General features: G+C 44.7%; 1 protein-coding gene across 1 annotated transcript in view; it reads right to left on the minus strand.

Annotated features, from left to right (window-relative positions):
- The window catches only part of LOC138096211 (zinc finger protein 160-like), a 36,297-nt gene extending 18,589 nt beyond the window's left edge, over window positions 1–17,708 (minus strand). Inside the window, exons 1-4 of the mRNA XM_068992300.1 lie at window positions 17,663–17,708; window positions 15,331–15,389; window positions 2,055–2,123; window positions 684–766 (exon numbers count right to left, since the gene is read on the minus strand). Coding sequence (XP_068848401.1) covers window positions 684–698 — 15 coding nt within the window. The 5' untranslated portion in view covers window positions 699–766; window positions 2,055–2,123; window positions 15,331–15,389; window positions 17,663–17,708. The remainder of the gene's footprint in view (window positions 1–683; window positions 767–2,054; window positions 2,124–15,330; window positions 15,390–17,662) is intronic.
- Window positions 17,709–18,012: the final 304 nt, after the last annotated feature.

Below are 18,012 nucleotides of genomic sequence, written 5' to 3' on the forward strand. Positions count from 1 at the left end.
GACACAAGAAAGGAAAACTAGAAACCAATACCCCTGACGAATACTGATGCAAAATTAAAATACTTGCAAACCAACTTTAACACATATTAAAAAGAATTGGGGAAACAGACACAGAGAACAGATGGAGGTGGGAGGGGAGAAGAGGGTGAGATGTATGGAGAGAGTAACATGGAAACTTACATTACCATATATAAAGTAGAGAGCCAATGCGAATTTGCTAACTGACTCAGGGACTCAAACAGGGGTTCTCTAACAACCTACACGGGTGGGATAGGGAGGAAGATGGGAGAGAGGGGACATATGTATACCTATGGTTGATTCATGTTGGAGTTTGGCAGAAAATAACAACTTCTGTAAAGCAATTATCCTTCAATTAAAATAACTTAAATAAATAAATAAAAAGATCTGACACCATGACCAAATGGATTTTATTCATATAAGGCAAGGAGAAGTCAACAAATATCAATTAATATGACACACTACACTGACAGATTAAAGGAGGAAAAAAAAAAACAGGATCAACTCTATGGGGAGACGGGATCTAAGTGGAGACGACAGGGCCAGAGGGAAGGCCCCAGGTGAGTGTGCATGTACAGGAGTCACACAGAACATTCCAGAGTCAGACACGATTAGCAAGTCCAGAGAAGGGCATTTCAGGAAGGATAGAGTAAATATGACCTTACCTGAGAAAGAGCCATGCCTGACTCCTTTTCTTTCCTCTTCCTTAACTTCAGGGCTTCCTCAGGCAACACGAGTCTTTAGATGTCTATCATGAAAATAGAAAACATGCTGCTTAATGCTAAGAGTCAACACATCCCCTTCCTGAGCCCCAACCACACACACACAGGGAAGCCTTCACCATGAGGAACAGACAGGTCCCTGTGGCCACTGTCTCAGGAGGGACTCAGGAGAGTCAACTTCCACAGAGAGACCAACATGGGACTTTCCCACACTTTCCCTTGGCTCACACTCCCCTCCTGCTGAGGCCTCATGTACACAGCAGCAAGAGGCACCTCCGCTGACCAGGCAGTCTCCTTCAGGTCACACAGCAGGTCCTGATCCACCCCCACTCAGAACAGAGCATCCCCTCCTCACCCCAGATCTCAGCCCTCAGGACTGGGAGGACTCAAGAGTCCTGATCCTCAGTGAGGGATCCAGACTGGAATCAACTGGGGCACCTTAAACATTCTCAAGCTGTGGACCAACGCAAACTACCTGAAGGGGAATCTCTGGTCAGAGGGTACAAAACGTGTTTCGGGAGCCGTGTTAGGCATTACTGACAAAATGGAGGCACGGCCCCAACTCCCTCTCCTTGTTTCATAGACACGGACCTGGGATGAAGGAGTTAGGTCTTGTGATTCTGACTTGTTTTTTCCTTTGCTCGGTTGAGCTGACTGAAAAGAATGTTAAGGTGCTTATTGTCCTTGAGAGGAGAATGAGAAGGCACAAAGCCTTCAGCAGTTGTGCCCAGAGAATAATCCATAAAGTTAACCATGGACATTTGTTCAAGGATCTTTACAAGAGTGTTCAAGGATGAGCACGTAGGCCGCAGCTTGAGGCCACGGGAAGGATTCTCATCTGAGACCTATTTGTGAGGGAAATGTTTATGGCAATGGAAGTTTGCCGAATTTAGTGTTTAGGAATAATTAAGAATATTTAGAAGCTAAAAATTTAAGGAATGTGGTAGTGCTAGCATGTTTTACAATAGCTTATACAGATTAGGAATTTCAGAGATATTAATAGCGAGAAGCCTTTTTAGGAGATAGTGTGCTTAGGATTCTAGGGGCAAACAGGATTTAGAAAGATAAGAAATAAACTGAGCAATGTGGTTTGCAGTGGAGACATAAGCATGAGTTTCAATATAATCACAAGTTAAAGTAAACAGGATTCTGAGAGAATCCCTGAAGCAGAAACTCTGTTTGAAGGGCCACAATGTTTTATGGAGACAATAAATCTGGGTGAGGGGAAACTGAAAATTCTAAACCTCTGACCTATTGCTTTTGTCAAAGTATATAAGAGAATCTGAAGCTTGAAATAAACATGCAGTCCCGTACCTTGAGTCAAAGGATGCATCATTACCGCTCATCTCTTCAGGCTGATTCCTTGGCTGCTGGAGCTGGACTCTGGCACATGTGTATGCAAAATGCGTCATCAATAAAACGTGAAGCCTGGACTGAGCACCATTCAGAAGAGAAAAGCACGCCCCCCTCCCCCCCACCACTCTCTTTTCCTTTCCCAGCCTTACTAAGGTGTAACTAACAAAAATCGTATAAATGTACTGTGTACAAAGTGATCATGTGATAGACTCATACACTGAATAATTAATATAGTTGAATAAGTTACACTTCTCCCTATGACTACACTGTATTACTTCTCTCTGGGCAAATTTCAAGGATATAGAAACACTACCGGCAGCATGCAGTACCTCAGATCCCCAGAACTTACTTATTTTACAATGGAAAATCTCTACTCTTTCACTACCAGTGCCCCATTTCCCCCTCCACCCACCTCCTGGTAACAGCCTTATTACTCGATGGCTCTGTGAGTATGACAGGTCTAGTTTCCACGCAGGGTCTGTCCTCCTTTGTCAGGCTTATTTCACTTGGCATAATGTTCTGTAGGTTCATTCATTCTGGCATAAATGCAGGATCCTTGGTATTTATATTTATATACAGAGAAAAAATAGTTCATGAATATACAGTATACAATTAATATTTCTATACCACACTTTTGTAATGTATTCTTTTGTCAAGAGACATCTGGGCTGTGTCTATGCCTTCACTACTGCAAATCCAGTCACACTCAGGGGAATGTGGACATATCTCTGAAAAACTGATTGCTCTTCCTTTGGATATCTGTCAGAAATGGGTTTGACAGACTGTAGGCCTGTTCTTTATTAATTTCTTAAGGAACTTCCATTATATTTTCCAACACAGCAGTACCATTTACATTACCACCAACAGTGCAGTTAAGATTCCGTGTTTTCTGTACTGTGCCTGTATGTGTGATTATTTTGGGAGGGACAGGAGTGGATAACACAGAATCCAGCCTGGCAGCAAGACAGCTGCAGCTGCATCTTCTAGAGGACAATCCTCCAGGCTGCAGATCACTGTGGCATCGCTGCCCTCTGATTTTTTGGAGCCATCCTCCCCTACATCACAGGACTTTATGACTCTTCTCAGGCTGGGCCCAGAAATCCCTACCGAGCAGGACCACCTTATAACAAGCATTCCGTGATTTTAACCTTAGTACTCCTATTTTCCCAGCAGGACTCAAACAAACTTACAAACTTTCATGGTATCCAACAGAGTCTCCACAGAGCCCATTATGAGCCTCTAACCCTCTTATACAAACACAAAGCATTCCAAGCCCTGATAGCTCATGCATGAGGCAAAATACAAAAGAGGACACCAAAAGATTCACAGACACAAGACACTATATTTTCATTTACACTGAGTGATCCAGGTCAAACATCGAAATCTCCAAAGACTATGAATAAGACGGATAATTCCAATGATGCACATGGCCCACTAAGACCTCAGCATCTTCTAAGGAAACACTCCAGATTCTCCTGGTATCTTCCCAAATGGACATGAACCTTTCTGCACCGGCAACCCCAAGTACACAATGATACCAAAGTTGATGCAAAAAATGACCTGAGATTTTCCCTGTTACTCTAAGGTGCCTGCCTGCTAAAAGAGCCAACAAAAGCCAGGGAGTGGAGTGGATGCTGGGGGCACCTGCTAGAACCAGCCCCTCAAGCACAAGGCTCCCATCCTCCTGCACCCACAGCTGCCTGTGGGCTCAGCCCAGGCCACAGTTCTAACAGTGGAAAAGACTTCTCTTGGCTGAATTCCACGTCCTTCACTGCTGCTCACGTGTGGTCACGAGTTGTCAAATCAAACCTCTGCAGGCACATGTCAGCCTCAGCACTGCTGTCCCATGGAACACTAGCTCCAGCAGTAGAACCGCAAATCACTCCATGCGGGCTCTCCAACAAACCAGGTGCTCCACCTTCAACGGAGACATTCTCTTCTAACAGATCCACACACCCCTTGTCCCTGCAACTACACTGGGATGGGCGTACACCCCATTCACTGGGCTCACCTTGATGCCCCCAAGTACTGCCACAAGCCTCCTGCAGACCCCACCAGGCTCCCTCTGCTTTCCCCATTTGTCTACCTCTCCTCCCTTATGACTGGACTAAGCAAGACTGAAGCGCACAGGGGTTTCCCGGCAAAGGCGGTCACAAAAGGAGTGCCCACTAGCTACCACCCAAAGGACACTGTACATGCAGTATGAAAATTAAGAGACTGGCCCTCCTGGGAAAGTCTGCCACCACCTGGGGACATTATGGAGTCCACGTACAAAGGCATTTGAGATGAGGAAGTCTCAAAGCAAGGGTCTCCAGGTCTCACTATCTCCTGTTTTCTCCACCCACACCTACTTGGAAGATATTCTAGCTCTCGGCAGGGCACAGGGGGCAGCATCTTCTTCCTGCCCCATTAGGTTTTGGATTTCTGCTCATCCTCAGCGCACTGAAATCACAACACTGACACTGAGCACATGAACTCCTAGATGGCAAAGCTGCTGTCCACGATGGTGACTGGTCCCTAAATCGACAGAGCTTAGATCTGGGGGCTGCAGAGGATGAAACCCAGCAGACGAAACATGGGGACATCTTAGCCCACTGCTTGAGGACACCAGTTCTGCAGGGCTTTTCAGGACTTCCTATATTTCTTGGCTCATCTTTTGAGTAATTAAGTAGTCACATGGGGTAAAGATCAATTACAGCTGAAATGTCCAGAACATGGAAACATCTTCATCAGCTGCCCTGTTCTCTTGGTCTTCCCTGAGGATAATTCAGCCCAACCCATAGTCCTGTCATCTACAGACATTTCCAGTAACAGGTACTGCAGCCATGCTGGGAAGAGAAACACTATGAGCCCTAAAAAGAGGGGAACTAGGAAGGACTCATAACCCATGAAGAAGTGCATTAATTTCTGCGGATGGCAACTGATACAGAGGCAATAAACCTGGGTAACAGGAGAGAGACTGTTAGGAGGGGATGGGGAGACCTCTCTGAGCCTAGACTTGAAGGGTGACAAAGGGCCTGAGGCACGGTGACCTGAAGGTGAGAAAAGGAACTACAATGTCAGACAGAAATGGTTTGGGTATTTGGAAACAGAGAAAAGGTAAATGAGACTGCGACAGGCTGAACCATGGGCAAAGGGTCAACTCCCAGGATGAGGCTGGAGACACTGACAGGGCCCTGAGCTTGACAGAGGGCTGTGGAAAAACAGCGAGGCGTCAAGCTTTTGACCCAACAAATGAAAGCTAGAGGAGGTCTGAACATAAGGACCTAAAAAAAAAAAACCTCCCTTCAAATTTAGCCTCATTCATAGAAGTCATCTAATTCTGAGCCTGTGATCCTGCCTCCATCCTACAGTTTTCCTTTTCCTTTTTCATTCAGGGAGGACTGGGATCTATTTAAAATTCTCATTACCACCAGAAACTCCCTCCAAACCAGAACTGCTACACACAGACACACAGCCAATTTGGCTAATCATTTCAGGGGTCAGTGTTGCTCATGCTCAGAGATTCCGGTCTAGTCTCTCATCTGCATGTTACAAGTGGGCTCCCTCAGGCCCAGAGATAAGCTGTTTATGAGAAGGTCTGAGCTGAGTGAAGAGAACCGGGTATAACTGAATAATGAAATGGGAGGCTGAATGGCAAGTGGGCCAAGTTTGTCCTTATTGCCCATCCCATTTAAGACCAGGAACATCTGTTATGTATCTGAGCAAACGAAACTTTTCTTTCAAGATTGGGTCAAACTGATACCAAGCAGGTAATCCTTTATTATACGACTGCAGTAAAATATTTTAAAAATACAGAATTGCAAATATATATCCACTGGTACAACAAACATTGTAAGGGGTCAGCTTGGAAATAGGATCTGAGCAATCTTTTTCATTATGAATAGAGAGGCTCTGTTGGAAGGTTCCAGGTCAATCCAGCCCATCCTTCCTCATTTGCACAGAAAAGTCACAAAGGGACCTGAGGGAAACATCTTCATATCACCGCACAGCTCACTTTTTTTTCACTGATCATAGAAAATGGAGAAAACAGACCATTAGACTAACCAGCTACATTAGGTGTTTTTTTTTTTCTTTTTTTGAAAAGAAAGAATGAAGCATTTTGGTGGTTTTATCATGTTAAATGTTCTTTTATTTTCCCATTTTTCAAAGAAATGCCTTAATTTCACAAGATCTAATGTCATATCTCCGTCATTCTCTGGTAAAGAGCTGAGACCACAAATATCCATTTGTGTGTGCACACATAAACACATACACACAATTCATGTCTTTGGTAAAACCACAGTTGAAAATATGTCTATTTTGTTACAAGATGTTGAGAGGGTAACAGGCAGGAAGGCCAGGGGTCTCCAAATGGAGGAAATAGGCTGCAGGTGTCAGACATTTTTATCTCTTTTAAGCGGCAGGAGGAAACAAACTGGGTCTCCAAAGGGGGAAAATAGGCTGCAAGTGTCAGACATTTTTTCTCTCTCTTAAGCAACAGGAGGAAACAAACTAGCAATATTTTTTTTTTCTTCTCTATATAAATCTAAAAGTAGGTTTCTCTTAAAATACTGTGTTGTCATGACACCTGGGGTCAGATTCTCAAGACAATCAGGACTGAAGGTGCCCAGGGGTCCCCACACAAGCTCCTGTCCTAATTACACCTGAGGAACCCCAGGTATTAATAACTGTGGGGGGCCAATCCCTCTATTTCCTTTCAGATACTGGGCAACTTACTCCATGCTTACTGAAGCCCCTGGCCCACTTCCTTCTGGATCCGCTTCTGTAATGGGACTGTCTGGACGGGCCAAAGGGTATTATTTCAGTTATTCTTTATGTTGTAACTGAGATTCTGAGCTATTTTCACATGAGTTTCTGATTGTGCCAGAGTCTCCCTCACCCCTTTCGGGGAGGAATATACTGAACAAGGTCCATGCCTCTGTTTTCATAAATATGGAGCCCTCCCTTTCTCTCCCTCTAGTTGAACAAAATGTAAATCCTAGAGTATGGGCTGATGGAAAATCTGTGGGTCGAGCACAAAATGCTATTCCTGTAGTTGTCAAGCTCAAAGACCCACTTATTTCCACATAAGAAGCAGTATCCACTGAAACCTGAGGTTAAGGGTTAAAACACATCATCGAAAATTTAAAGGAACAGGGACTATTAGTTCACTGTAACAGTCCATGCAACACTCCTATTTTGGGTATAAAGAAATCAAATGGTAAATGGAGACTAGTTCAAGATTTACAAATAATAAATGAGGCTGTAGTTCCTTTACACCTCATGGTGCCTAATCCTTATACTCTATTGTCTGAAATTCCTCAACGAGCCAAATATTTCTCAGTAATTGATTTGAAAGATGCTTTCTATTCTGTGCCTTTGGTGGAGGAAAGTCAATTTCTATTTGCCTTTGAAGACCCTATGCAGCCAGCTTCTCAGTTAACCTGGACAGTTTTGCCCCCGGGATTTCGTGAAAGTCCTCACTTATTTGGACAAAGTTTGTCACAGGAGCTACAAAACTTTAATAGCTCCGAAGTGGTGGTGTTACAATATGTAGATGATATTTGGCTCTGTGCCGAGACAGAGGAAGCTTGTTCAGGAGCCTCAGAAGATTTCTTTAACTTTCCGGCAGGCTGCGGTTATAAGGTGTCAAGAGAAAAGGCTCAGCTTTGTCAACAATCTGCTAGATATCTGGGCCTAATCATATCAGAAGGGACTAGGGCCATAGGCCCTGAGAAAATTAAACCCATACCAAATCATCCCCTACCCAGGACTTTAAGACAATTGAGAAGATTTCTGGGAATCACAGGCTACTGTCATATTTGGATTCCGGGTTATGGGGAACTTGCCCGGCCTTTATATAAACTTATAGCTGAAACTCAGCAGGCCCAAACAGACAAACTACTTTGGTCTCCAGGTACTCAAAAGGCTTTTAAGGTTCTTCAGACTGCCCTCCTGCAAGCTTCCGCTTTGAGGTTGCCCACAGGATCAGGATTTAATTTGTTTGTCACTGAAAGAAAAGGTATGGCCTTGGGAATTTTGACACAAGCCTGAGGGCCTCACCAGCAACCTACTGCTCATCTAAGCAGAACATTAGATGTAATTTCACCTGGGTGGCCCCACTGCCTAAGAGTAATTGGGGCAGCGGCTTTACTAGCACCTGAAGCTTTAAAAATAATTAATCGACGAAATCTTACTGTCCTGACTTCTCATGATGTGAATGGAATCTTAAATTCTAAGGTTAATATTTGGATGACAAACAGTAGGCTTCTTAAAATCAGTCATTGTTGTTAGAAGGACCAGTAACTAAGCTTAAAGTCTGTGGACATTTAAATCCTGCCACTTTCCTTTCTGAGAAGGAAAATGAAACACCTGATCACGATTGTTCCCAATTCCTAACTTTAAACTATGCACCTTGGGAGGATCTAATGGATACCCCATTAGACAATCCTGACATGGAAGTATTTACAGATGGCAGTTCTTTTGTTTGGGATGGAAAGCATAAAGCAGGTTACTCCATGGTGACTGCTGAACAGGTTTCAGAAACAAAATCTCTCCCCCTGGGAACCAGTGCTCAGTTAGTGGAGCTTGTGGCTCTGACCCGACCTCTAGAGTTAAGCAAAGGGCAGCAAGGAAATATCTACATGGATTCTCAGTATGCTTATTTGACTATACATGCTCATGCTGCAATAAGGAAAGACAGACAATTTAAAACAGCAACAGGGGAACCTATTAAGCATTTCAGAGAGATTGAGAGACTTTTAACTGCTATATACTGTCCTAAAGAAGTAGCTGTTTTGCATTGCAAAGGGCACAGCAGGGATGGGAGTAAAGCAGCAAGGTAATCAGCTGGCTGAGTCTCAAGCCAGAAAAGCTGGCACTTTATGAAACCCCTTCACTGTAGACGCCTTTGATCTGGACAGATCCTGTGGAACAGGAAAAACCACAATATACTGAGGAAGAATTAGAAAGATATGAGAAAAGATGAGCAAAGATTACACATAAAGGATGGTTAAAGTCTGAGGATAGATGATTAATAATTCCTGAAAATGCTCAATGGAAAATTCTTAAGGGTTTACACCAGAGTTTTCATTTGGGTGCAGAGAGTACTTACCAGATGGCTTCTCGTTTGTTTGAAGGTAAAAATCAAAAGGTGTGAGGTCCGTCAGAAACATAACCGAAAGACTGAGAAGCTAGCAATATCTGGATTACAACGAAGTGGAAAGTATCCTGGAGAGGGCTGGGAAATTGATTTTACTCCTATGCCAAAAGCTAACTGATATTGTTGCTTACAAGTTTGGGTAGATACTTTTACTGGATGGATTGAGGTTTTTCCCTGTTGTAGTAAGCAGGCTAAGGAGGTTATAAAGATTTTAATCCATGAAATTATCCCCAAGTTTGGGCTGCCACGGAGCCTTCAGAGTGACAATGGCTCTGCATTTAAAGCTGCTGTAACTCAGGGTGTATCTGAAGCTCTAGAAATAAAATATCACTTACACTGTTCCTGAAGACCCCAATCTTTAGGAAAGGTTGAAAAATCCTATGACATTATCAAAAGACACCTCTGCAAATTAACTCAAGAGACCCAGGACAACTGGATAAAAGTCCTACCCATAGCTTTAATGAGGGCCTGAACTGCCCCCCAAAAGGAGGGACTGTCCCCCTTTGAATGTAGTTATGGAAGGCCTTTCTCATGCACAGACATCGTTATAGACCCTGAAGCCTTGGAATTAACTAGTTATGTAACTCAGCTCTCAGCTTTTCAACACGCATTAACAGAACTCAGGCAGATGACTCCTGACCCAGCCTCTGAGTCAAACAAGCCTCTATTTGAGCCAGGAACTGAGGTCCTCATAAAAACATTGGGATCAGGGGACCCATCCCTCGAGCCCCTCTGGGAAGGCCCTTACCAGGTAATTCTTTCTTCTTCCACAGCTGTCAAAGTGCCAGGAATTGATTCTTGGGTACATCACACTTGACTTAAGAGGTGGCACCCTGACCAAAACTAAGTGACTTCATTTTATGTCTTTACTTTCTATGCTCTGACTTTGTACTTTTCAGATGGGCTTGATAATCTATGTGAGCCTACTTCTGCTGACTCCAAAAATCCTTAGTCTGCCGTTTGATCCTCAAGACAATGCCTTCCTGTCCTGGGCTCACTCCTACGCTGCATTCCACAATTGGTCTAACTGCTGGGTCTGCGGAGCGCCCCCTTCTTCATCATGAAAGGCTTTTGTGGTGGACATCTCCACTTCAAGAAAAAGACTTTCTCCAAGTCTGCGAATACCTTCGACAGCAATCATATGTGAGGCCTCTTCTTCATCTGATGACATCTACCAACCCTAAAATGGACTGGTGCAACACTTTGTACTTTAACTATGGACATAATGTGACTTTTAATTTTGATTATACATTGTCTCGGTTTAATGAGTATTTCGCTACACATAAGGCAAACAGCTCTGGATCTAATGGTTTTTTACCTGATATTTATCAAATATGGGATGAGGTTATATGGCTAACTCCTGAAAAAAGGACGTCTAGTATCTACTGCCCCTATATGCTGGGAACAAACAGAGCCATCCCCAAAAGTCAGCCAACAACTTAATTACAATGATTGGAAAAAATTGGGATTTTTTGCTTCAGGATGTATGTAACGTAATCATTCCCGTCTTTTCCAACCCCAATTCAGGTTCTCCCTTTGTCTGGCCAGGCACTAATTGGGACTAGATATCTCAGTCAGCTGGCTTGCTCCAAACGGGACCTATTGGATATGTGGCTCTTACCTATGGGCATGGCTTCCCCTTGGTTGGATAGGGAGATGCAACCTGTGTCTAGCCTTTACTCACGGCTTTATATTTTCAGAGCTTCCAGAAAAGCTTGCTAATTTACCCCACCTTAAAACTTGGTGGGCAAGGTCTGTATTTCACTGGTATGATTATTTGGCTGCAGTCTTTGTTCCCTTTTTGGGAACTACAGATGTTATGCTACGAGTGGATGCTTTGACTAATTTTACTCAACAGGCATTACAAGATTCTCAAAAAGCTATTTCAGCTCTTAATGCTGAACAAGCACAAATTATAAAGGTGGTTTAACAAAACAGATTGTCTTTAGATATTCTGACAGCTGTGCAAGCTGGAACTTGTGCCATTATTCATACCCAACGCTGTACATATAAACCTGATATGAGCACTAATGTTATTCATTTGACTAAACACATGAACAAGAAGATTGAGGCTATGGATATTCCTGAAGCCTCAATTGCCTCATTTTGGGAGATGTTAACTAGTGCCCCATGGTGGAAAACTATCTTACTTACAATAATTCTGATTGTTTTGTTTTCGCTGTTTGCTCCCTGCATCTGTGTAACTGTGTAACTGGATTTGTTTCTAGTTGCATGAAAGCTTTTAAGTTACAAATAGCTGTGTTAGGGGAAGCTCACTGATTGAAACCGCCCACCCTGGCCAGGCACCATAGTAACTGTTTGCATGAACTGTTTTATGACAGGAGATCCTGATAAGGAATACGGAACTAATGAGCCACCACCAACCTGAAGAGTTCCAGAAAGGTTGAAAAGAGACATGGAGTGTCTGTCCACGTCCCAGAATCCCTGTCGCTAGCATCCATCTTGGCTGAGCAATGTGTGCGCCCCCAGGAAAGACTCTGAATTAGAATGATTGGCCAAAGACCACCCAGAAACTAATCTCATCACCAGAAAACCCAAGACTGCGACCCACGTGGCAAAGCAGTTCTCCTAGGTTCTCTTACCCTACTGCTCTCCGCCCAGGTGCCCTTTCCCAATAAAATCTCTTGCTTTGTCAGCACATGTGTCTCCTCGGACAATTCATTTCCGAGTGTTAGACACGAGCTCAGTTTCGGACCCTGGAAGGGGTCCCCCTTCCTGCAATAGTTGCTCAAACTCCTGCTACTGCTGCAGCTTCTTCCAACTACTATTTGGGGGCCAAGAAAATTAGAGATACCAAGGGAACATTTCATGCAAAGATGGGCTCGATAAAGGACAGAAATGGTATGGACCTAACAGAAGCAGAAGATATTAAGAACAGGTGGCAAGAATACACAGAAGAACTGTACAAAAAAGATCATGACCCAGATAATCATGCTGATGTGATCACTAATCTAGAGCCAGACATCTTGGAATGTGAAGTCAAGTGGGCCTTAGAAAGCATCACTACGAACAAAGCTAGTGGCTTTAGGAAGCATTACTGTGAACAAAGCTAGTGGAGGTGATGGAATTCCAGTTGAGCTGTTTCAAATCCTGAAAGATGATGCTGTGAAAGTGCTATACTCAATATGCCAGCAAATTTGGAAAACTCAGCAGTGGCCACAGGACTGGAAAAGGTCAGTTTTCATTCCAGTTCCAAAGAAAGGCAATGCCAAAGAATGCTCAAACTACCGCACAACTGCACTCATCTCACACGCTAGTAAAGTAATGCTCAAAATTCTCCAAGCCAGGCTTCAGCAATATGTGAACCGTGAACTCCCTGATGTTCAAGCTGGTTTTAGAAAAGGCAGAGGAACTAGAGATCAAATTGCCAACATCCGCTGGATTATGGAAAAAGCAAGAGAGTTCCAGAAAAACATCTATTTCTGCTTTATTGCCTGTGCCAAAGCCATTGTGTGGATCACAATAAACTGTGGAAAATTCTTCAAGAGATGAGAATACCAGACCACCTGACCTGCCTCTTGAGAAACCTGTATGCAGGTCAGGAAGCAACAGTTAGAACTGGACATGGAACAACAGACTGGTTCCAAATAGGAAAAGAAGTATGTCAACGCTGTATATTGTCACCCTGCTTATTTAACTTCTATGCAGAGTACATCATGAGAAATGCTGGACTGGATGAAACACAAGCTGGAATCAAGATTGCCGGGAGAAATATCAATGTCCTCAGATATGCAGATGACACCACCCTTATGCCAGAAAGTGAAGAGGAGATAAAAAGCCTCTTGATGAAAGTGAAAGTGGAGAGTGAAAAAGTTGGCTTAAAGCTCAACATTGAGAAAACGAAGATCATGGCATCTGGTCCCATCAATTGATGGGAAATGGATGGGGAAACAGAAGAAACACTGTCAGACTTTTTCTTTTGGGGCTCCAAAATCACTGCAGATGGTGACTGCAGCCATGAAAATAAAAGACACTTACTCCTTGGAAGAAAAGTTTATGACCAACCTAGATAGTATATTCAAAAGCAGAGACATTACTTTGCCAACTAAGGTCCGTCTAGTCAAGGCTTTGGTTTTTCCTGTGGTCATGTATGGATGTGAGAGTTGGACTGTGAAGAAGGCTGAGCGCAGAAGAATTGATGCTTTTGAACTGTGGTGTTGGAGAAGACTCTTGAGAGTCCCTGGGACTGCAAGAAGATCCAACCAGTCCATTCTGAAGGAGATCAACCCTGGGATTTCTTTAGAAGGAATGATGCTAAAGCTGAAGCTCCAGTACGTTGGCCACCTCATGTGAAGAGTTGACTCATTGGAAAAGACTCTGATGCTGGAAGGGATTGGGGGCACGAGGAGAAGGGGATGACAGAGGATGAGATGGCTGAATGGCATCATGGATTCGATGGACGTGAGTCTGAGTGAACTCTGGGAGTTGGTGATGGACAGGAAGGCCTGGTGTGCTGCGATTCATGGGGTCGCAAAGAGTCGGACACGACTGAGCGACTGAACTGAACTGAACTGAACTGGATCAGACATCTTCGGTATGAGGGTTAGGAGAATATGTTGCCTGACCAATTTAAGGACAATGCCCCTTGTCAGCTTGGAAGCAGTTATAGAACGAGAACGATGCCCCTTTTCCCTAGGCAACATAATTCTTCTAAAAGAAAAGTGGGGAATGAGAGGGTAACAGGCAGGAAGGCCAGGGGTCTCCAAATGGAGCAAATAGGTTGTAAGTGTCAGACATTTTTAAATCTCTTAAGCAGCAGGAGGAAACAAATTAGCGATACTTTTTTCCTTCTGTATACAAATTTAAAAGGAGGTTTCTCTTAAAATATTTGTTGCCATAATGACACCTGGTTTCATCTGAAGTTAACTATTCTCAAACCTTGAGTTAACCAATCTGTTTTTCTTATGGAAATGTTTGTCTTAAGCTATGTGAATGGACTATGCACTTACCCCAGATTCTGTCTTCAAGTCGGTTCCCCCTAATGGCTGAGAACCTACTTCACAAACCAGTATGTTATACTCAGATGTTGTTCCCCTAATTTATGTAAACAAAACTATTTGTATGGTAATCTGCCCTTCTACAAGATTCAAGTTAATCATTTTATGGCCTGGGACGAATCATCTGGTGCCAAGATTATCCCAAAATGCATCTTATGGATGAGGGGCCTGGTGCCAGTCTGAGTTTTAAAACCTTCCTTTTCTTTATTAACAGACTGCTCGTGACTATAATCGCACCCCACTCCAGTACTCTTGCCTGGAAAATCCCATGGATGGTGGAGCCTGGTAGGCTGCAGTCCATGGGGTCGCTAAGAGTCTAAGAGTCGGACACAAGTGAGCAACTTCACTTTCACTTTCATGTATTGGAGAAGGAAATGGCACCCCACTCCAGTACTTTTGCCTGGAAAATCCCATGGATGGTGGAGCCTGGTAGGCTGCAGTCCATGGGGTCGCTAAGAGTCTAAGAGTCAGACACGACTGAGCAACTTCACTCTCACTTTTCACTTTCATGCACTGGAGAAGGAAATAGCAACCCACTCCAGTATTCTTGCCTGGAGAATCCCAGGGACAGAGGAGCCTGTTGGGCTGCCGTCTATGGAGTCCCACAGAGTCGGACACGACTGACACAACTTAGCAGCAGAAGCAGCCCCCCCATTCTGAACCCTCTTCCACCTCCCTCCTCACCAGATCTCTCTGGGTTGTTCCAGAGCACTGGCTTTGGGTGCCCTAATTTGTGCATTGAGCTTGCACTGATCATTCCATTTTACATATGGTAATTTACATGTTTCCGTGCTATTCTCTCAAATCATCCCACCCTCACCTTCTCCCACTGAGTCCAAAAGTCTGTTCTTTACATCTGTGTCTCCCTTTGTTGCCCTGCATGTAGGATCACTGGTACCATCTTCCTACATTCCATATACATGCATTAATATACAGTATTTGTCTTTCTCTTTCTGACTTATTTCACTCTGTATAATACACTCTAGGCTCATCTACCTCATTAGAACTGATAAGCGAGGTGACATTTTTGCTAAGTATGGCACAAAATAGTCTAAGATGATTTACTACTTACCAAAGAAAGTTTCAAATGTATGAGATGAAGGGAAGAAAGCACTCAGGCAAGGAATGAATCTGAAAAAAATTTGAAAAAAAACCCCTGAGAATTATTTTTAATCTAAAAATCTGGTGTCAAAGTTTAAAAAATTGTGGAGAATAACCATATTTAGAAAAGGATGATAAGAGTAGAATACTGGAAACTAAAAAACCTTATTTCTGAAGTTAAAAATCAGTACAGAAACTGAATGAATTAAGACCTATTCCAAGCTACAAAAAGCACCATACATAAAGAAAGGAGAAAATGTGAATCCGTTTAAAAAAAAAAAAAAAGTGTTCCTTTAAAAATGCTACCCAATAATGATACAGTGGATAAGAACCTGCCTGACAATGCAGGGGACATGGGTTCTATCCCTGGTTCAGGAAGATCCCACAAGTACAAGCAACTAAGCCTGTGCACAACTACTGAGCCTGTGCTTTAGAACCTGGGAGCCACAACTCCTGAGCCCACAGCACAGCCCAGCCAAAAAAATTCTTAAAAAAAAAAAAAAGCTACCACAGAGTGACACTCTAGAATCAGTCATTTCTTGCCCCAGGTCTCTTCTTCCCTGACCTCTATCTTATGATAGGACAAGGGAAGAGGGTCACTCACAACTCAGTGAATCAAGCCACTGCCCCAGGCTCAACAGGGTTTGCAAATGAAACTCATCTTTTGCCACAAGTAATAAAAAAAGACACAAGCCTTATAGACAGGAGTTTTGAAATTCTCATCCTCCTCTGTATGACTAAAAAAATCATCTGTATCCAGACAACTGGCCACACCTGGATCGAGCTTACCCCCTGGTTCACCTATCTCCCTATTTCATCTGGGTCTGGTGTCTCTTTTTCTCCCCCTCTGCTCTCCTGCTGCTCCTGTCCTATTTCCTCCCTCACACGTGTCCTGTCTCAGGCGGCTGCAATTCGTTCCCCCTCGAAATGCTCTCTCTCCAACCTTCCTGAGTCTTTCAAAAATCCATACCTATGTCTGCCTCTTTCTTCCCCCATTTCGGCTCCCTCTCTGCGCTCCAGATTACTCCCCTCCTCTCGCTGTGACTCTCCCTTCCTCCCCACTCTCTGGCAGGCCACGTGGCTATGCTTCCTTCCAGCTCTTTCTTCCTCTGCTCCTTACCTTTCTCTGCCAACACCATGGTGAAGGTGCAGGTGAAGTCACTTAGTCGTGTCCGACTCTTTGCGACCCGTGGACTGCAGCCCACCAAGTTCCTCTGTCAGTGGGATTCTCCAGGCAAGAATACTGGAGTGGGTTGCCATTTCATAAAACCGGCCACTTCAGATTGAGACTTGAACCTTTGTGGCAGGACTCCAACCGGGTGAAAACACAACTCGGGACTCTAACCCAAGAGGCCTGACTCAAACTCGGCCAAAACCCAGTTAGGGACTGCACCTCTGACGTCCCTCATCGCCCTTCGTCTCCCCGCTCCCATCACTGAGACAGGGCAGTTCTCCCTGTGCTGTTTTCCAGTCCCTGGAGATCTGGCTTTCTAATTTATTAATACTTCTCTATTTTACTCACTTGGCTATTTTCAAGGCTTAACCTCTTTGACTTGACTATCCCTTTGCAAATTCCTCAGCCAGTCTCAGTTTTCCCACTGGTTCTCCTTGATGCTTTTCTCCTCGGTTTCAGTTATTTCTCTCCGTCCTTCTGACTCTGCTTCTCCTGATCCTCCTGCCTCCTGAATTTACTGAGTGGGCAACAGAACGAGACGCCCCCGGACCTGAAGATCACCTTTTCCCCCGAGTTGAACTGGGCATGGAACAGCACTGACTGTCACAGGGCTGGCCCAGGTCACCTACCCTATGCGGGGTGAGGGGACGGGCTGACAGGAAAGGGGGCTGCTGCGAGGCAGAAGGACCGGCCTCAGGAGACGCGAGGACGGAGGGGCTGGGAGGGAAGGGGCTCAGGAGCGGGGCGGCCTCTCCGGAATCCCGGGACCGGGGAGAGGGCGCACGGCCTATCTGGGCTCTGCCTCCAGCGATCGAGAAGGTGACGCGGCGGGGCGCGACTCCAACTCGCGAGAGAGGGCTTTACTTGACGAGGCCAGAGGTAAACAAGGATTTTAAGCAGGAAAATGTCGCCAGAAGCGGTGTCTAGGCGCACCGAGGGCCGAAACCGCCTCAGCAACACTTAAAACCCAAACGAAAAGATAACTGGGCCGCAACGGCAGCGGCAGCGTTTATTCGGGCCGAGCACCGGGTGCCAGGGTGTTCAGGTCGCTGGCAATTCCCACACCATGAGGACGAGTGCGCGGGGGCTGAGGTGGGGGTTGGAGGGGTGGCGAGCTCTGCAAACTTACTCTAGAAGGAAGCTTAGGCGCCGCTCGGGGACCTCGGCTCCGCGCTCTCCAACTTCCGGCTCTGTGGGGAAGGGCTTTTGGTTTTAGAGCCGCGGCTTCCGACCAGGGGCGGGGCGAGCACCCGCTGTGCTCAGAGTTCCTGGGAGGGGCGGGGCGCAGAAGGGGGCGGGGCGCGGAGGGGGCGGGGCCTGTTACCTTGACAGCATTAAGTTAAAGTCTGTAACACTGCTCAGGTAAAAGCTTCAAGTTATGTCGGAAGCCAAGATACTTCCTCTTAAGTCTAAACGGATTTATTCTCATAAAAAGATATTTTTCACAGCATGTTGTGCTCAGATCTTGCTAGTGAGGCT

Source organism: Capricornis sumatraensis, chromosome 20 (genome assembly GCF_032405125.1).
Source record: "Capricornis sumatraensis isolate serow.1 chromosome 20, serow.2, whole genome shotgun sequence".
NCBI classification, from domain to species: Eukaryota; Metazoa; Chordata; class Mammalia; order Artiodactyla; family Bovidae; genus Capricornis; species Capricornis sumatraensis.